Source organism: Octopus sinensis, linkage group LG18, assembly GCF_006345805.1.
Source record: "Octopus sinensis linkage group LG18, ASM634580v1, whole genome shotgun sequence".
Classification (NCBI taxonomy): Eukaryota; Metazoa; Mollusca; class Cephalopoda; order Octopoda; family Octopodidae; genus Octopus; species Octopus sinensis.
The window spans coordinates 48,844,942-48,866,750 of NC_043014.1; the positions used below are offsets into that span (position 1 = coordinate 48,844,942).

The 21,809-nt window shown below is 39.0% G+C and overlaps 1 protein-coding gene across 3 annotated transcripts; it reads right to left on the reverse strand.

Moving 5' to 3' along the window:
* Positions 1-977: 977 nt before the first annotated feature.
* Positions 978-19,960, reverse strand: LOC115221709 (glutamic acid-rich protein). Of its 3 annotated transcripts, XM_036511024.1 has the most exons (13): positions 19,822-19,960; positions 17,935-18,046; positions 15,901-15,966; positions 15,354-15,398; positions 12,692-12,746; positions 10,669-10,803; positions 9,634-9,678; positions 8,983-9,120; positions 7,620-7,730; positions 6,550-6,657; positions 2,832-2,972; positions 1,235-1,367; positions 978-1,201 (listed from the first exon to the last, which is right to left on the reverse strand). In XM_036511024.1, exons 1-12 carry the CDS (start codon positions 19,830-19,832, stop codon positions 1,363-1,365), a joined length of 972 nt encoding a protein of 323 aa, XP_036366917.1. In that variant the 5' UTR covers positions 19,833-19,960; the 3' UTR covers positions 978-1,201; positions 1,235-1,362. The 3 variants fall into 3 exon arrangements, with proteins under 3 accessions (XP_036366917.1, XP_036366918.1, XP_036366916.1); XM_036511025.1 differs by lacking the exon at positions 2,832-2,972; XM_036511023.1 differs by having other exon boundaries at positions 978-1,370.
* Positions 19,961-21,809: the final 1,849 nt, after the last annotated feature.

Sequence of the window (21,809 nt, forward strand, 5' to 3'; positions counted from 1 at the left end):
TGTGCAGCATGGCAGTTCACACACATGCATTGTACAATCTACCTGTGTATATATATATGTGTGTGTGTGAAAAAATTATATGGTTAATGGACAATATGTCCAATTTTTCGGCATATTTGGCATTAGAAATTTTCTCTTTTGCCCTCATCTATGAATTGTTTATAAATTTAACCGTTAAAGGCATTTTTTAATATGCTGATAAAATTTTTTTCAAAAGAAAATATTTTTTTCGAAAAAAATTTTATCCTACATTAGATATGAATTTAAGCGTTCACTTCCGGACTAACTCACTCTGTGAGGGCCTCAGTTCAAATCGCACGTGTCTCGAATGGGCTGGAGTATTTCTATTTTGGATGTATTTGGGGTACTTTGTTGTGCTCATGACTTAGTGTTTGCTTCTTCCATGGGTATGAGTAAGTATCTCATTTATTTCTTTTGCCACATGTATCACTGAAGAAGAGAGGGCTTTTAGTAGCTAACTCTGAAATCGGTCCGATATGGTAATAATGGAATTTTTAAGAAATTTCTGTTGACCTTTTTTCGAGTAGCATGCGTATTGTGAAAAAAATTATATGGTTAATGGACAATATGTCCAATATTTGGCATTAGAAATTTTTTCTTTTGCCCTCATCTATGAATTGTTTATAAATTTAACCGTTAAAGGTATTTTTTAATATGCTGGCCATTGATAAAATTTTTTTCGAAAAAAATTTATCCTACATTAGATATATATATATATATATATATATAATTTAAATAATGAGGGTGATAAATTGAATATCAATTTAATTAACACGAATTTAAAACCAGTGGCCTAGCATATAAAAAAATCTGAAAATTCAGAAAAATTGTATTATAAGGTGCACCTTATCCACCAAATTTTATCTGATATTAAAAACAATGCAATTCAATCAGCTGTAAATAAATAAATAAATTAATTTATAATTAAATAAAAACCAACAAGGAAGTCAATTTTGAAAATAAAATTTTTTAAAGTTTTTTTTAAATATTCTCATCACCACCAACTGATTAGTAATTAAAAAGTTCCTGTCATTAACAAAAACTTAATTACCAAATGTTGTCTCTGGCAACATTATGCAGTCAGGACGTGACAGAAACTCGGTAAACATTCATATTTTGGCCTGTTTTCTCTCTAAACAGTTTTTGTATAATTCCTTCATCATGGTCATTCTGAGAAAGACTCAAGGCAAAGACTACCAGTGGCCTCAAAGACTCAATGCAAAAGACTACCAGTAGCTTCTTTTGTCTCTGTTAAATTCTTCTGTTTTGGTAATGGAGGCAGAGAAGTATCAGCAGTAGAGTCTATCAGTGTGGACAGCCAGGATCTCATGTAAATTGTGCTTATTCTGTAAGACAGAGACATGAAGCATTGAATCAATAAATACAACATTTATATATTTGTGTGTGTGTGTGTGTGTGTATCTATATATATAAAACTGTAGTTGTGTGAGTGTCTGTCCCCTTCGATTTAGATTCCTAACTCCTCCCACATTTTGCGGTGCAGTTTAACCAAATTCGGGTATCTTATAGTCGTGATTAATTTCGAGCCCGTCTGGCTATTAGCGCGCGTCTACGATTTTAAAAATAATTTAACATCATTTTTTATTCCATTTTAATGCATAATTTTTCGTGTGTCGATGGCGGCGGAGTTGGCGTTCACGCTCAAACACCTGCACCTGTGTTTGCTTCTCCCCTTCTTCCCTCCTTCGTGAAACTGTGGGGAAGGGAGTGTAAAGAAATCAATGTCGTAATGCGTTGTCAAGGAGACCAGCGTTCTTTTAGAACGACTTCATGGCTTGAAGACACGAAAACAGAAATGGCTAAGAAAGCCCGAATTGGCATCTATAAGGGAAGTAACTCTCTAAAAATGCTTATATATTTTTTTTTTTTTTACTTACAAACCCAAGCAACGCCGGGCGATATAGCTAGTATATATATATATATATATATATATATATATATATATATATATATATATATATATATAAGGTACAAAAAATTCAGGGTGAATACTTGATAACTGTAAGCACCTGTATATTCCAGCTAGTGGTATAGGTGATAGGATATATGTATCAAAAGAAAAACAGGACGTTTTGTTTTGGAGTCTCGCAATGCCATATAGGCCTATGAGGATTTACTTTCCCAATGAAACTCGGTTTTCTCCCAAACTTTTTCTCAAACCTGCTATAATGTGATACATGTCTTTGGTGTGGTAACTGTACGCGGCTGAAGAAGGCCTTTGACCTACCTGTTATATCAATTATGCAAAGTCCCAAATTTATTATTGGTAAGAGGTTACAATGTTTTTGCCCTCCGTTAAGGCGTTAGTGGCATAAGCGAAGGGAAATGGCTTTAACAGGGGATCAGAACTGTTACAGACTCGCTTTATAAGGAGCTCTCCTTGATGACTCAATTTATAGGAACACTCCAATGACTTCCTCACATTGCAGTGAACTCTCCCTTATGACTCATTTTACAGGGAACTCTCTTGACTACTATACATTATAGGAAGCTCTCTACAATGACTTAGTTTGTTGATGTAAGACCAGTGCTATTAATTTCATGGGGAGAGGGAGAAATGGGAACTATATCAAACCCTAGTAGTTGACTGGTATTCATTTTATTGATGTTAGAAATGAGAGCAATGGGATGACTCAGTTCATTGGGAACACTCCCTAACAACTCAGTTTACAGGGAACTTTTTCCTGTCTCACTTTATAGGGAGTCCTACCCAATGACTCACTCAGTTTACTGTGAACTTTACCCAGTGCCAACAATCAAAGCTTTCATACCACCAGATATACACTCACCGTCTATCAATATTACACAATCTGTTGTCTCGTCCAATACATCTGATGCTACAGATTCTCTCTTTGATTTTTTATGCTTCTTCTTCTTTTTGGTACTACCTTCTTCAAAACCATTTATTTCAGCCTCACATTTTTCCGTATCTTGAAATAAAAGACATAAATACCATCAATGCTGTCTTAAACAATCTTATTAATATATATATAGAACACTGCCTTAATAAGGCTTGTTTTAAACCCATTCCATGACAGAATATGTGGACATAAAAACAATGATGGTTGTTCAATAAAGCCCGAAACATATGTACCGCAAAATCCTTTGCATCCTGTTTTTCTTTTAATAAATATATATATATATATATATATATATATATATATATATATATATATATATGTATATATATGAAGAAATCCCTGATTACCTTATCCTGCCTGGAACTCTTCACTTCATAGCGAAAACATGACACGATGTAGATAAAGAAATTTGAAAATAAAATACGAAACCAGTTATTTCTCTAAAAACTTACTATACACAAAATTTTATAACATTTTTCTAACATAGCAACTTAAATATATTCTTTAACCTTATAACACAAGAATTTCTCTAGTTTTTTCACTCTTTTTTATTTTATATATATATAAAAGTGAATAGGCGCAGGAGTGGCTGTGTGGTAAGTAGCTTGCTAATCAACCACATGGTTCCGGGTTCAGTCCCACTGCGTGGCACCTTGGGCAAGTGCCTTCTGCTATAGCCTCGGGCCGACCAATGCCTTATGAGTGGATTTGGTAGACGGAAACTGAAAGAAGCCCGTTGTATATATGTATATATATATATGTGTGTGTATGTGTTTGTCCCCCTAGCATTGCTTGACAACCGATGCTGGTGTGTTTACGTCCCCGTCACTTAGCGGTTCGGCAAAAGAGACCGATAGAATAAGTACTGGCGGTGCTCCAGCATGGCCGCAGTCAAATGACTGAAACAAGTAAAAGAGTAAAAGAGTAAATATGTCTCTGTGTGTGTATATACGTAAGGGATGGGCCAAAAGTCACACACAAAATAAATTCAATATGCTTCAGAATTGTCAAAGACATGCTTCAATTTTTCTAAACTCGAATAAAATAAATAAAATAATGATGACTAGACAGGCGCAGGAGTGGCTGTGTGGTAAGTAGCTTGTTTACCAACCACACGGTTCCGGGTTCAGTCCTACTGCGTGGCACCATGGGCAAGTGTCTTCAACTATAGCCTCAGGCTGACCAATGCCTTGTGAGTGGATTTGGTAGACGGAAACTGAAAGAAGCCCGTCATATGTATGTGTACATATGCGTGTGTGTGTTTGTGTGTCTGTGTTTGTCATACATATGCGTGTGTGTGTTTGTGTGTCTGTGTTTGTCATACATATGCGTGTGTGTGTTTGTGTGTCTGTGTTTGTCATACATATGCGTGTGTGTGTTTGTGTGTCTGTGTTTGTCCCCCTAGCATTGCTTGACAACCGATGCTGGTGTGTTTATGTCCCCGTTACTTTGCGGTTCGGCAAAACAGACCGATAGAATAAGTACTGGGCTTACAAAGAATAAGTCCCGGGGTCGAGTTGCTCGATTAAAGGCGGTGCTCCAGCATGGCCACAGTCAAATGACTGAAACAAGTAAAAGAGTAAAAGAGAGTACTTGTATATAAAGAACAAAATGAGTAATCACAAAAATGAAATATAAATAAAATGTTAAATGTTTTGGCGTGTGACTTCTAGCCCATCCCTGTATATGTACGTGTGCTTGTGTGTGTATTCACTGTTCATTTGCTGTGGGGAACCTTTTGGTTTTGGCAATAAGTATTGGAAAACACTAACAGACATTTTAAGGCACCCTCTATTGGTAGAAAATACTGAATGTGATTCTCACTCTTTGGCTTTCATCAGTACAGCAAGAGAGACAACCCTGAAATGACTTCAGAAACATCTGTTTCCTTATTGTAAAACATCATATCAGGATTGTCTCTTTTTTTTGCAGTACACTGTGCTAATGATAGCCAGAAATGCATTTACTGTCCTACGCGAGAAGGGGCACTTTGAAATGACAGTTCGGGTTTTTGCAAAACCTATTTGCCTAAAGTGAGAAAGATTCTCCATGGCAAATTAGCATTGAACATGGCCTTTTTCACAGATCAAATATGTCCCAAACGTATTGGAACTGATCCAAACATTTATCCAAATGTTTGTTTATACACAACATTGCATTCACGCACCCATCACAGTATAATCTCTGTTTTGTTTCCTTGTTAATGAAGGAAGCAGGGAAAGGCAAAAGTTCATTAATATACTCGAGGAACAGGAGGAGGAAGAGTTCGTTTGAAACATTAACCCTTATCAGCCGAGATAACACGAGGTGAAACAGAGTTTTCTCCCTTGCTTTCAGGAACAGAAATGGAAATTAATAATTAATCGACACGTCATCTGTATATAGGGGAGGTAAACCTTGGTGAGCAATTTCAACCAACGAAGGAGCAAGGGAAGTAACTACAGCTATATTATATCCAATGTGTTTTACGACTGACAGGATTCGTAGAATTTAAAATACTAGCAGTATCGCCCGGCGTTGCTCGATTTGTAAGCGAAATAACTATATAAGCATTTTTAGAGAGTTACTTCCCTTATAGATGCCAATTTGGGCTTTCTTAGCCATTTCTGTTTTGGTGTCTTCAAGCCATGAAGTCGTTGTTCTAAAAGAACGCTTGTCTCCTTGACAACGCTTTACGACATTGATTTCCTTACACTCCCTTCCCCACAGCTTCACGAGGGAGGGAAGGGGGAGAAGCAAACAGGTGCAGCTGTGAGCGTGGACGCCAACTCCGCCGCCATCGACACACGAAAAATTATGCATTAAAATGGAATAAAAAATGATGTTAAATTATTTTTAAAATCGTAGACTCATCGTAGACGCGCGCTAATACTCAGACGGGCTCGATATTAATCACGAGTATAAGATACCCGAATTTGGTTAAACTGCACCGCAAAATGTGGGAGGAGTTAGGAATCTAAATCGAAGGGGACAGACACTCACACAACTAGAGTTTTATATATATAGATATTATAAAGAAATGGTGTTTTTCAGTAACTGAAATAATTTAATGAAATATACAAGAGATGTAGGTATGCTTACATTATTAACTATAAAGTTCGTAGAATGAAAGATAAAAAATCTAAAAAAAAAAAACTGCGATTTGTGCTTCTTGTTCACGTGGTTTGGAGGGCTGCACAGGTTCCAATCCTTTCTCGCTTGTTCTCTACAGCCAGAAGCTGTTCCTAACATAAACCACTCCAAGAGTAAATTTATATGTATCAAGCCTAATTGTGTTTACCTGCATCACTATCTCCTCACCTGGATTTCTCTTATAGTCACTCTTTACCCTGTGGACCTAGTCTTCAATAAAGATTTTGGAATTTATGTTCAAATCATTTGAGCACTACATGTTTTCTATAAAGAGCATCTCTAGGACTTGTCTTTTGACTGTATTTATATACACATACATATATGATAAGATAAAAAGTTGAGTTAATACAAACATGTGGAATTCGTGAAGATCTCTTAATCCTTTAGTATTTAGATTACTTTGTCAAATGTAAGGCTTATATATTCACATTGTCTTGAATGAATCACGCATTATCTCAAAGCTTTGAGATTTTGACGATGTGATTATATTTATTAGGATTAAAAGAAAAATTACCTGTAAAAGATTCTTTGTGTTTCTTTTTCTTTTTCTTATGTTTTGAAGCTTTCTGGGAAGCCTGTTCATTGTCTCCAGCAGGATAATAATCATTTGTTAATAATTCACCTGAATTTAAAGAAAAAAAAAAGAACAAAACAATATAAAACGTGAGTTATTTCGAAGTATTCAAAGACTAAAAGACCAATTTGCTTTCTGGGTACCTTTGCAGCCATGCTGGGGCACTGCTTTGACGAATTTAAGTTGAATGACTCAACCCCAGTACTAACACTCCTTTTAACCCTTTCGTTACTGTATTTATTTTGTGTTTTTTTCACTTACTTTAAATATAACAAAGAATTTAGTAAAATAACTTAGTTATCATTAAGCTAGTGTTAAGAACATAAATTGTGACTAAGGTTTCGTGGAAGATTTTAATTCAAAACTTATGAAAGCAAGACATTTGTACAACAGAGCCAGAAGTGGTTTCAGCCAGCTTGGTAACGAAAGGGTTGAGCCTGATTCTTATTCTATCAGTTTCGTTTTGCTAAGCTGCTAAGTTATGAGGGCATAAACACACCAACACTGGTTGTCAAGCAGTGGTGGGAGACTGTTCATTACATTGTTATGGCAACAGTTATGACAATAGCTGTGATCAGAGGACAAGATCTCTTTTCCTCTTCTGCTTCTCTATTTTTCTTAAAGATGCTTTCAGCCTGGTCATTGGCCGCTCCTTTCCCACCAACCAAGAAATCTTGCCTCTATCTCTGGATGTTGGATGTTGGCTGCCCCAACCCAACCAAACTGATCAAACCATACAAAAATTTTTAAAAACTAGTCTCTCCAGGACACTGTCAATCTAGTAAACCACTCCACCTCCACCTCTGTCCATCTGGTTAAATACCCTCATGCCCCACCCATCTCTGTCCATCTGGTTAAACACCCCCATGCCCCACCCATCTCTGCCCATCTAGTTAGACACCCCCATGCCCCACCCATCTCTATCTAGTTAGACACGCCCATGCCCCACCCATTTCTGTCCATCTAGTTAGACATGCCCATGCCCCACCCATCTCTGTCCATCAACTTACTTGGTATCTCAGAATCATCAACAAGCACGATGCTGTCGCTTTGATCTTCCTCTTCTCCCTTTTCCTTCTTCTTCTTTTTATGTTTTTTCTTTTTCTCTGGGGTCTCGACATCTACACAGAAGGGATAAAAGTAAATGAGGAAAAATACCCTATGGAACAAACGAAAATTCTTTTCAAGTAAAAAAAAAGGGGACAAAATGAAATAATGGTCAGAAGGGCCTAGAATACTGAAAGCCCTTTGACAATTTAAAATATTTTCTTTCGCTTCATTTAGCTGAATTGATTGAGGCTGTCTCACCCCGAGTGGTTGGTATTAAGGGCACCACCCAGTCATGTGGTAAATCTAACTGTATCCACTCATTGGTCATTGAGTTCTTTTAGTGGAGTCTACTGTCCCCTTGTTTAAGTCCTCCAGGACGTTGAGTTCCTTTAATGGAGTCCACCTTGTAGCTAACATTCAGGACAGGTTTCTGGGTTGAGGATAACTTAAAGCCTTGTTGTGCTACATCCTACAACAACCTTCCTTCTCTTATCTTTCCCAATCTCCTCCAGACCCCACATAGAGGTCAAGGGTGCTGACTAAGCCATGACAAAAGTACCTAGTTTTTTTACCTGGAAGAGTTACCTGCCATAAAGGTCTATCTTATCACCAATGATATCTCTTTGCTATATAACAATAGGGATATCAGTTTTGAACACTGGAGCTGGTATTTGTCATTTGAGTGAGAATCAAGTCCTACCTGATCAGGACATCACACTGCCACTGACCATAAACACCACGTACATAAGATATTTATTAATTCTTTTTGACCAGCTACAAAGTCCCAAATTTATTATTGGTAAGTAAGAGGTTACAATGTTCATGCCCTCCCTTAAAGCATTAGTGGCATAAGTGAAGGGAAATAGCTTTAACAGGGAGTCAGAACTGTTACAGACTCGCTTTATAGGGAGCTCTCCTTGATGACTCTATTTATAGGAACATTCCAATGACTTCCTCACATTGCAGGGAACTCTCCCTTGACTCATTTTACAGGGAACACCCTTGACTACTAAACTTTATAGGAAGCTCTTTACAATGACTTAGTTTGTTGATGTGAGTAAGACCAGTGCTATTAATTTCATGGGGAGAGGGAGAAAAGGAACTATATCAACCCCCAGTAGTTGACTGGTATTTTATTGATGTTAGAAATGAGAGCAATGGGATGACTCAGTTCATTGGGAACACTCCCTAACAACTCAGTTTACAGGGAACTTTTTCCTGTCTCAGTTTATAGGGAGTCCTACCCAATGACTCATTTAGTTTACAGTGAACTTTACCCAGTGCCAACAATCAAAGCTTTCATACCTCCAGACATACACTCACCGTCTATCAATATTACATCTGTTGTCTCGTCCAATACATCTGATGCTACAGATTCTCTCTTTGATTTCTTATGTTTCTTCTTCTTTTTGGTACTACCTTCTTCAAAACCATTTATTTCAGCCTCACATTTTTCCGTATCTTGAAATAAAAGACATAAATACCATCAATGCTGTCTTAAACAATCTTATTAATATATATATAGAACACTGCCTTAATAAGGCTTGTTTTAAACCCATTCCACCACAGAATATGTGGACATAAAAACAATGATGGTGATAACTTGAGGTGGTGATAATGATGATGGTGGTGGTGATGATCATTGTAATGATGATGATAATCATGATGAAGATGGTAATAATGGTGTGGTTGATGCCAGTACTGCTTGACTGGCTCCCATGCCAGTGGCATATAAAAAGCACCCCCTACATTCTCGGAGTGGTTGGTGTTAGGAAGGGCATCCAGCTGTAGAAACCATGCCAAATCAGACTAGAGCCTGGTGCAGCCTCCCGGCTTGCCGGTCCTATGTCAAACCGTCCAACCCATGCCAGCATGGAAAGCGGACATCAAACAACGATGATGACAATGGTGGTGATGATGATGATGATGATGATGAAAGCAACATTATATTTCGGTCTATTTTGCCAACCTTACCTTTGTTAACAGACTTTCTCTTTTTGGTAAACCGTTTTGGTGAACCTAGAAACAAATTCGATAAGATTAGAAGACAAACACAGAAACCCAGAAAACAGGCAACAACACTTTAAGCATTCTTTCCTTCCCTTTTAGAATAATAAATTCCATTTCTTTCTCCTTGCAGATATCAATAGTTAATTACCCATTGATGGACATTTCTGATTACAAAAACTTAAATGATTCTATAGATTTCCTGATATATCAAAAGGGATAAAAATAATCCTTACAGCAAAAAAATTGTGGTGAGGACAGAGCTTATGATAAGATCTACAATACATCATGACTATGACATGGTCTGCATTATAGTTATGTCAGGGACTACATCATAGTTACGATATGGTCTGAATCATAGCTATGACATGGTCAACATCATAGTTATGACATGGTCCACAGCATAGCATTGACATGGTCTACACCAAAGCTACACATGGTCTGCATCATAGTTATGTCAAGGACTACATCATAGTTATGATATGGTCTGAATCATAGCTATGACATGGTCAACATCATAGTTATGACATGGTCTACACCATAGCTATACATGGTCTGCATCATAGTTATGTCAGGGACTACATCATAGTTATGATATGGTCTGAATCATAGCTATGACATGGTCCACAGCATAACATTGACATGGTCTACATCATAGCTATACATGGTCTGCATCATAGTTATGTCAGGAACTACATCATATTTATGATATGGTCTGAATCATAGCTATGACATGGTCAACATCATAGTTATGACATGGTCCACAGTATAGCATTAACATGGTCTACATCATAGCTATACATGGTCTGACTCTTAGTTATGTCAGGGACTACATCATAGTTATGATATTGTAGCTTCAAAATTTCAATGGTGTGTCTGTATATTTTTAGAATGACATTGTAGGATAGGTGTAAGCGGGCCAGATATGGCTGGATTAAATGCTAAAGTGTTAGGAGAAAAAATAAAGGAAAATTTGGAAACTAGAAACGGTTTCTAACTTACTGCTGCCAAATGGTACATAGCGCTGTTTCAGGCCTGATGGGAAGTGAGGCTGAGTTTTAGTTGGAATCTGAACATCAGTAGAAGTTGCTATTTTATGAACTTTGGTAATATCCAACCGTCCTTGTAACGAGGGTCCTTAAGAAGAATTCGATTGGGTTTATAAAAATTAACTTTCATTTACAAGACATTAAAATAATGAAAAAAGAAAAAAAACTGTGTAAAGAGGAAACCACAGACATAAGTTAAATATTGCATAAATTAGTGAGAGAACCCCTGTACAGTTGCTCAACTTAATAGAAATAGTAGCAGAGTCCCCCTCAAACTAATCCTACTTTCTTGGATATAGAAGCATATTATGACTGGCCTGACTGGCCCTCGTGCCAGTGGCAAGTAAAAAGCACCCACTACACTCTCGGAGTGGTTGGCGTTAGGAAGGGCATCCAGCTGTAGAAACTCTGCCAGATCAAACTGGAGACTGGTGCAGCCATCTGGTTCGCCAGTCCTCAGTCAAATCGTCCAACCCATGCTAGCATGGAAAGCGGACGTTAAATGATGATGATGATGATGATATAGAATGCAACCATGGAGACACAATGAAAGGGGGAAGTTATAGTGGAAGGAACGGAGATAAAGTTATGGCGGGAAGGATGAAAGGAGGTATGGAGAAAGTTATGGTGAGGAAAGGGAGGGAGGTGGTGGTGGTGAGAGGGAAAGAGGGAGAAAGATATGGTGGGAGAGAGAAAGTTATGTGAGAGGGAGAAAGAGATTGTGTAAGTTATGGTGAGAGAGGAGGAAGTTATGATGGGAGAGAGGTTGAAAGTTATAGTGGGAAGAGGAGGGAGAAAGTGGTGGGAGAGAGAAAGTTATGTGAGAGGAAGGATGTTATGATGGGAGAGAGGTTGAAAGTTATGGTGAGAGGGAGAGAAATTTATGGTGGGAAGAGGAGGGAGAAAGTGGTGGGAGAGAGAGTGAAAGTTATTGTCACACATGAAACCTGACTTGAACACCTGTAATCAAGAGGCCTCTATATCACTGTCACATGACCTTCGAGAGTCATGTGACAGAGTTAAAAATGGCCAGTAAAATTAAAGTACCACACAAAATGGTGAATGGTCCCTCAGATATTGCCACACGCTTTCTTCCAACCAAGTTTCATTCACAAGGCTCTGGTCATCCTGGCACAACGAGAAAAAGCATTTGTCAAAGACACCAAGCAACAAGATCAAATCCAAAACCACCAACAGGCCTATGATCAAATAAACTCCAGCCATGAACATCTAGTCTTTTAGCTATTTTGAGGCATAGTGTACCTTGGACTAGAGTATCCAAGGTGATGGTGTCAAAGACACCAAGCAACAAGATCAAATCCAAAACCACCAACAGGCCTATGATCAAATAAACTCCAGCCATGAACATCTAGTCTTTTAGCTATTTTGAGGCATAGTGTACCTTGGACTAGAGTATCCAAGGTGATGGTGTCAAAGACACCAAGCAACAAGATCAAATCCAAAACCACCAACAGGCCTATGATCAAATACACTCCAGCCATGACCATCCAGTCTTTTAGCTATTTTGAGGCATAGTGTACCTTGGACTAGCGTATCCAAGATGATGGTGTCAAAGACACCAAGCAACAAGATCAAATCCAAAACCACCAACAGGCCTATGATCAAATACACTCCAGCCATGACCATCCAGTCTTTTAGCTATTTTGAGGCATAGTGTACCTTGGACTAGAGTTTCCAAGGTGATGGTGTCAAAGACACCAAGCAACAAGATCAAATCCAAAACCACCAACAGGCCTATGATCAAATACACTCCAGCCATGACCATCCAGTCTTTTAGCTATTTTGAGGCATAGTATACCTTGGACTAGAGTTTCCAAGGTGATGGTTTTCTTTTTCTCAAGGCAGTAGATGTGAAATCAATGTTTTACGAGTTATGTGCTTAAACAAAGAGTATAGCTAGCAATGATGTTTAGTTATGATGCAGTTGAAATGGGAAAGAAAATGTTTTTACATACCTAGAGCGAAACTTTCGTTTGTATCGTGTGGAAAAAGACATTGATATGAATCTAGCTGGAAGCAAAGACAAAGAGATACAAAGATATTTAAGCAACCTGTCACACAATTTATCATCATCATCGTTCAACGTCCATTTTCCATGCTAGCATGGGTTGGACGGTTCAACTGGGGTCTGGGAAGCCAGGAGGCTGCACCAGGCTCCAGTTTGATCTGGCAATGTTTCTACAGCTGGATGCCCTTCCTAACGTCTGTAGAAACACTGCCAGATCAGACTGGGCCTGGTGCAGCCTCCTGGCTTCCCAGACCCCAGTTGAACCGTCATGTAAATAAACAGATAGGACTAGTACAGGAGGAAGGAAACAACTAAATCAATGACACACTGTTTCATTATCATCATTGTTTAACGTCTGCTTTCCATGCTGGCATGGGTTGGACGGTTTGACTGAGGTCTGGAAAGCCAGCAGCTGCACCAGGCTGCAATCTGATCTGGCAATGTTTCTACAGCTGGATGCCCTTCTTAATGCCAACCACACCAAGAGTGTAGTGGGAGCTTTTTACGTGCCAGCAGCACAGGAGCTAATCAGGCTGCCCTGGCATCAATCACATTCAGGTGATGCTTTTTGTGTGCCACCGGTACGGGAGCCAGTCAGGGGGCCCTAGCATCAACCATATTTGGATGATGCATTTTACGTGCCACTGGAATGGAAGCCAGTCAGCGAGCACTGGCCACAGCTACGATTTTGGTTTAACTTGACTTAACAGGTCTTCTCAATCATATCATTTGATGCCGGACGCATCAAGGGTACTTTTAAAAGGGCCAGACATGCAACACCAGCATTGGCCATGGCTGAAATCTCACTTTAGTTGTTGAGTCTTCTTAATCACAGCATATCTCCGAAGGTCTCCGTCTCCTGTCATTGCCTCTGTGTTAAGTTAAGTTAATTTTGGCTCAAAAAGCAAAAAGCAAGGCCATGTAGGGAGACATGGAGTTACGTACAGGGTGGTGTTCATGCAAAAAGTTCAGGCCATTTGTGGTCAAGGGAGACTTTGAACCGAGCGGTCGTCGGCATCTTCACTATTTCGTCCGGCAGCTTATGCCACGGATCCGCAACCCGGATGGAGAAAGCCCCTCTCCTTCGATTGAGATGAAATCGTCGCAGATAGAGCTTTTTGGAGTGACCCTGCAGCCGACGCTTATGATGTTGTGAGCAAGAATGAGGCATTCATAGGTTACAAAACATTCTTACATGATGTGATGCAACAATTACAGCATCCATGTAGAGCAAGCTGTTCTGGAGCTGAACTATTACAATGATGGCACATGGCTTAGTGGGTATTCAGCTCATGATCGTAAGGTCATGGGTTCCATTCCTGGCTGTACATTGTGTCCTTGAGCAAGACACTTTATTTCATGTTTTCCCAGTTCACTCAGCAGACAAAATTAAGTAGGGCCAGCCTACCCCTTCAAACGACGAGGGACAGGGTATAGTATTGAAGTATTGAGAGAGGTGGCTTTATACCAGTTGAAGACAGGTTACATGTAGGTATATATGTATGTATAATAAAAGGTGGCGAGCTCGCAGAACCGTTAGCATGCCGGGCAAAATGCGTAGCCGTATTTCGTCTGTCGTTACGTTCTGAGTTCAAATTCCGCCGAGGTCGACTTTGCTTTTCATCCTTTCGGGGTCGATCAAATAAGTACCTGTTACACACTGGGGTCGATATAATCGACTTAATCCGTTTGTCTGTCTTTCTTTGTCCTCTCTGTGTTTAGCCCCTTGTGGGTAGTAAAGAAATAGGTATATATGTATGTATAATAAAACCTGTCATCACCTGGCATAAAGCCACCTCCCTCAGAATTTCAATACTCGAACAAAAGTAGCATTAATTGTCTAGGTCATTCAATTTTTCACAACTGATCAATGGGTCAATTGAGCAAACCAATCAATAACAAATCTATAATGATAAGTGGAAACAGGTGTAAGACAAATTTACTACAATACATACATACATGCATGTATGTATATATATATTATTGTATGTATGCATGCAAGCATACACACACACACACATATATATATGTTTCACCTTCAAAACGCAGAGTAGATGAAACCATGGCGACTGAAGAAGGGGAATTTTCCTTGTGTTATTTGTCCTGTACTCTATTTTTTTGTTGTTTAAGAAAAATGTCCAGTTCCTTGGTTTTGTGTTTATGTTCTCGTTTCTCATTGTGTTCAACGTTTTTTTGGTGTCCTGTACCCATATATGCGTGTATATATACATGTACAGGTAGGTACGTACATATATGTATGTATATATGCATATGTTTTATTTATTAATGTATTATATATATATATATATATACACACATACATACAGAAAGTGTGTCAATAGCCAGCTGGAGAAGATGTTCTCTTGGGGCTACAAGCTACAGTAACATCCACCCTTAGTGGTTAGCCACATTTAAGTGGCAAATATACTTCACATTGTCATGCCATTACTGTTTATACCTCGTTCAGAGATTTATTATATATATATATATATAACATGTAAGCACAAAAGTGCAAAACAAGATGGCGGAAATAGTAACTGAATACCCAAAGTACTGAAGTACACACACACACACACACACACCCTTACATTCAGGGAAAATATACTCACCTCTGATGTATTTTGGTTCTTTCTAACAACATATTTAATATTATCCTAGAAAAGAAAATCAAATATAAAAAAAAAGAAACATGTCAATTATTAGAACAGACTAGTTACATACATACATACATACATATATATATAGTTAATCCAAACAAGAAAGCACAAAAAACACAACAACGCAAGGACGTGGAACAAATATAGTATTATTGGACGCTCAGGAAAGAAGGAGGGTTTAACGTTTCGAGCGGGGCTCTTCGTCGGAAACATAGGAGAAGGAAAGATCCAGAGAAGGGAAGACGGGGAAAAAATCGCCAACGGAACACATGCGGTCACAATCAAAAGGATGTGTTATAACACTATTCCACATAAACACAAACAGCTATATCAACACTCACACCTTCTGAGCAAGAAAGAGAGAGAGACACTGTGTTAGTAGATTATACACAGAGACAAGACAGTCACATCTGGAACAGCTTTTGATTATATCCCTGCTAGATCAGAGCTGACATGGGGTTAAATAACAACAGAGAATATATTGTTAGCCATAACTTACCGTTTCCTCCAAATGAATATTGAATTTGCTTTTTATCTTGTGACCTGACAGACTGGAAATATCAAACTGGAAAATATAAAGAAATACAAACAAATATAGTAAAAATAGCTTTGTGCAATATGTATCTCTCTCTTTTACTTGTTTCAGTCATTTGACTGCGGCCATGCTGGAGCACCGCCTTTAGTCAAGCAAATCGACCCCGGGACTTATTCTTTGTAAGCCCAGTACTAATTCTATCAGTCTCTTTTGCCAAGCCGCTGAGTGACGGGGACATAAACACACCAATCTAGGTTGTCAAGCAATGGTGGGGAACAAACACAAACACACAAACATATATATATATATATATATACATATATACGACAGGCTTCTTTCAGTTTCCGTCTACCAAATCCACTCACAAGGCTTTGGTCGGCCCGAGGCTATAGCAGAAGACACATGCCCAAGATGCCACGCAGTGGGACTGAACCCGGAACCGTGTGGTTGGTTAGCAAGCTACTTACCACACAGCCACTCTTGCACCTATGTACAGAATGTGATGTATGTACAGAATGACCTCAGTTTATTAACAACTCTCGTGATGAACAAATCAGATTGTGAATCATTTTTCAAGCACAAAACATCTCAGGTGACGAATTGTGTCTCACATAACAAGCATGCAAGTTGGCAACAGCAGTTGATGACAAGCTGGGAGTATCAGTGGGAGGAGGAGAGTGTCAGTTACTGTCAAGCTTTTCCTCAGTGTATATCCCAGCTCGAATTCACCATGGTTTCTCTTGAATTTCCCATGAGGAAAAATAGTTTCAGTTTATGAACATTTCAGGTGACAAACGGCCTTCAGCATCAAACTGAATTTGTAAACTGATGTTCCATGTATATCTCAGTGGTTTTCAACCAGGGTTCCGCAAGAAGTTACAAAACTGCTAAAATCGGCAGTAATTTTTAATTCTCCGGTGCAGATATGTATACATAAGACAATTAAATTATTGCACAGGGGTTCCTCGAGCCAGTGGAATGTTTCCTTGGGGTTCCGCTTCAGCAAAAAGTTTGAAAAGCACTGGTATATATACATATACACATGTAAAAGTGCCTGTGCAGTGCCACATAAAAGCCCCCAGCACATTCTATAAAGTGGTTGGCATTAGGAAAGGCATCCAGCTGTTGGAACCATGCCAAATCAGAGTGGAGTCTGGTGCAGCCCTCCCCACTCCCAGTTACCAGCTCCGGTCACACTGTCCACTCCATGCTAGCATGAACAGAGATATGATGATGATGATATACACACATGTATGCATATCTATGAAAGAAAGCAGCACTCAACACATTTGGTATAGATATATATTTTTTAATAACAGTTTCACTCAGCTTCATTGACTCCACACAATAGCTCCATATGCAGTGCTCCAACCACGGAGAGAGCCTCCACCTTCACTGCCCACTTTTGCATTCAACTCTACACTACACACACTTGGCCAACTCCTTCCAAATCTTTACCCTTCCACTCCATCAAACTATCCTAACCTCCACATCAAACACACACATAGCAAGTGCAAAAAAATACTTCCAGTTACTTCAAACAAACAAGGCCACTGACCCCTAACAATGTCCCTCCCATCACGCTCATGAACACCCAGAACCTACTCCTACACACACCAAATTCTATTCTTCCATTCCTCAATTTCTACAGGGTTTATTCTCTGACATTGATTGGCGTTAGGAAGGGCATCCAGCTGTAGAAACTCTGCCAGATCAGGATTGGAGCCTGGTGCAGCCATCTGGCTCGCCAGCCCTCAGTCAAATCGTCCAACCCATGCTAGCATGGAAAGTGGACGTTAAACGATGATGATGATTTGGAAGAACACCCTTCAATTTGTCCCATTCTGGAGAAAGGTAACCTTCTTCAACCCAGCCATCTATCACCCCATTGCTCTCATTTCTAACATCAAAAAAATAAATACCAGTCAACTACTGGGGGTTGATATAGTTCCCTTTTCTCCCTCTCCCCATGAAATTAATAGCACTGATCTTACTTACATCGACAGGAGATTTTATTAACCAAAGTTCAATGTCATCGTTTTTGACATCTGAAAGCTTTAAGCTTTTCTTTCCAACAGACTCAACTTGAAAATCCTGAGGACATTTGAAACTGAAAAGAAACGAAATTATATTTATTTTATATAATTTAATGCTTTACTATAATTTCAGTCTGGATAGGAATACAATTATTTTGATATGCCTCATAAAAAGCACCCAGTACACTCTGTAAAGTGGTTGATGTTAGGAAGGGCATCCAGCTGTAGAAACCAAGCTTAGACAGACTATGGAACCTTGTGTAGCCCCTGACCTTATAAGCTCCTGTGAATCAATAACCCACCTCAGCCCTGTCTTAGGAGCCACTGCTCTACATGGTCATTTGACCAATTAGAAACAACAGCTGAATTTCCACTAAATCACACCTGATCATCTTAAACAAAGGAAGGACAAAACTCCTAAACAGTCAGTTTTCTCATGGTTACAATGTCTCTGATCATATCTTCTCAACCAGGTACGACTGAGGCTAAACATCAACAAAGACTAATCAATGGATTTTATTTGGAGGTTGTTGTTGTAGCAGAAGCATGATCACAGTTTGGCCCTTTACATTTAGGGACCTACATTTTAGCTCATCACGAGATGGTCAAGTCCTAGCTTTACGCAGGCTGTCCACCCAATCACGTGACAGGCTAGCCAAGAATGCCACCATCAGCTACATAGGGGAAGCTTTTCTCACTACTTCCTCAGTGTGGTGGGTTGCACCATGGAGTTTGGATCTCCAGCATAGAGCAAGTTTCATGCCTCTATGCATTACCTGTGAGGAGAAAATTGTCAGCAGAGATTCTTGTCGCCAGGCTTTGTGTTTTTCTTGTGCAGGAGTTGCTGTGTGGTAAGTAGCTTGCTTACCAACCACATGGTTCCGGGTTCATTCCCATTGCATGACACCTTGGGCAAGTGCCTTCTACTATAGCCTCAGGCAGACCAAAGCCTTGTGAGTGGATTTGGTAGATGGAGACTGAAAGAAGCCTGTCGTATATATATTCTACCAGTATACGAAGTTTAAAAGTGTTTAGTTACGTGGAAATTATTTTTAAAAAACTGCGGGTCAAACCGAAAAGATCTAAAAAAAAATTATGAAAAAAGTAAAATGAAGGAAATGAAGGCTTCTTTCAGTTTCCATCTACCAATCCACTCACAAGGTTTTGGTCGGCCTGAGGCTATATGTGTGTGTGTGTACGTTTGTGTGTCTGTGTTTATCCCCCCAACATCGTTTGACAACTGATGGTGGTGTGTTTACGTCCCCATAACTTAGCGGTTCGGAAAAAGAGAGTAACAGACAGTATCTTCATGTTCACGAAGCATGAGGAACCAACGACATCACAGTTTTCAAAACAAATCACTCCGACTTATTTTGGAGGTTTGTCCGGTTGCAGCTAATCCCCTAACTCATAGCAAATAATATATATAATAAATTGTACTCATTATTCAAGAATATTTACTAATCCATAGACAAAAACTAAAATGGTTCCGAGTGTCTATTATTTGTTTTGAAAAAAATTCTGTCTTCACATCGTAAAATCTGTAACTCACACGATCTAACCCGAAACTGCCAAGTTTCCGAACGAATTTCTTAACCACAAAGCCATGTCTGCTTCCATTATCTGTCCAGCACAAATGAATAGGTAGGTACCAGTAATAGGTAGAGGTCTTAGACTAGCTTTCCACACAAGAATTGGCTTCACATCAACCAGTAAAAGAGCCTCGGGTGATCTACAAGTGGGCATCACATGCTAAGAGATACTATTAAACGGGTGATTACATTATAACATAAATTAATATCCAAATAACAGTTGAGTTTTATGTAAAGTGCGTATGTTGAATACTTACGAGAAGGCCATAAGTGAAATACTGCTTCGGATCTGGGGGTTTTGGAAGTTAAGCCCCAGAATAACAGAAACACGTGTATTGAACGGCAAGGGGGAAATAATCCAGACTAACAAGCTGTCGGTGTAAAAGCAAAAAAGTCCCTGCGAGATAATTGTTACTGAAGGGTGTTCGGCTTACGATTCCTAGTGGTACACTATGTCCTTGAGCAATCCGACTATTCGGCTATGGGGAATACGAATCTGCAAAAAAAATTGACAAAAATTGGCATTTTTAAATTACTACTCCACTCCCATTGCCTTCATTTTTTTTTTACTTTTTCCATATTTTTTTTTTCAAAGTATGCGGAAAAATACGGAGATTATGATTCTAAAGAAATTTCCAAAAATTTTTGTAAAAATTTTTTTTGAGAATTTTTTTTTCCAGATATGCGGAAAAATACGGACATTATGATTCTGACAAACATTTCAAAACATTTATGTACTTATGGTTAGAGTTAGGGTTAGCGTTTTAGGGTTTGTGTTGGGGGAAAAAAAAATCAAAATTGAAGAAGTTGAGGGGGAAAGATGGCGGGAAATTTCACAATGCCGATTTTTAGCAATTTTCCGGAACCTCCGTATCCGGGTTTTTGGCGAAAAAAAAAATTTAAATAAACAAATTTGGGAGAAAATGGTGGGGGACGAGCGGAAGTCTTTCCAAGATATTTTATTTCATGTTGTTCCAGTCTATTCAGCTAACAAAAATGAGTTGTACCTGTAAGTCAAGGGGCCAGCCTTGTCACATTCTGTGTCTTGCTGAATCTCCCTGAAAACTACGTTAAGGGTAATTGTGGTGTCTTGCACCTTAATTTCACAAGCAGGATGTTCCGTTGATCAGGTTGACTGGAAGACTCATAGTCTCAACTATGTCACTGAATAAATTGATAGGAGCTGGCCAGACTACAATTGTCTGTTGTGGTACGGTTTCTATGGACGATTGATTGATGTATGAATGTATGTATGATTGTGCACGAGGGGACAGCTACTTTTGAGAAATCTTGAGTTGTAAGGAGGAATGTTAGGAAGGGCATCGCTGTTACACTTCCAGATGGGAAGGGTCTTCCTATGATGCTGACATGCAGTGTCTGTGCAAGACTCTGCTTCAGTAAAGCTGGACCCAAGAGTCATCCTCGTAGTCATAAAGCGAGACAGATGAGTGACAACGTGGCCACTGGTGGTGGTGTAACACACCATACTAATCATATCTGTTGGGCATGTGGAAGAGAGTGTAATTTGGCAGGAGGACTTAAACGGCATGCAAAGGTACATAAAGCCCAGTTACAACTACAGCCAGCTATTACCAGTAAAGGTTTTAGTTGCCAATTCTGTACAAGACATTGTAGATCTTTAGCTGGGCTAAAAAGTCACATTTAAGCTTTGTGCAATGGCCATACTCGATAACGAGGGGGCAGCCATCATGTATGTATGTATGCATGTATGTTTTGGGGCAGTCATATTTCCCCCTTTTTCTTGCCAAATAAACACAAGCACTATATTTTCATTCTTCCCTCATTTATTATTGTTCTTATTTTGTCTTATGTCCATTGTCTGGAAATCTTTCATCACACACCTGTGACTCCTTCAGTGACCCTTTCCATCTACGTGTACCCTCCTACTCTGCCTAGTCCATGTATGTATTTTAATATTTCACTTAGATATAGCAAGACTAATAACCTGGTATAGAACTCAATATACTTATTGTGTAGAACACAATGTTATATGAGAATAGTAACAAAAATGAAAGAGATGACACCGGAAAAAACCAAATGTTATGTAATGAACTTCATTAGCTTACAGCTGTTTCTGCCATACTATGTGGTAAGCTCATAGTTGAGTACCAGGATGACATTCTGTCGCTTCATCAGAGCCTTGAATATGAAATGCACTTCATTTAGGAAAGTTACATTTTCAGAATATACAGGCGTTATGAGGGAGAAAGTTTATGTTGATGGA

What these genes read in the sequence shown, in the direction of transcription:
- LOC115221709 (XM_036511023.1), bottom strand. An exon ending in AAACGAAAGTTTCGCTCTAG is followed by an intron (nt 10,804 to 12,691) that starts GTATGTAAAAAC and finishes ATTCTTCTTAAG; the next exon opens with GACCCTCGTTACAAGGACGG. An exon ending in CTATGTACCATTTGGCAGCA is followed by an intron (nt 9,679 to 10,668) that starts GTAAGTTAGAAA and finishes ATTTGTTTCTAG; the next exon opens with GTTCACCAAAACGGTTTACC.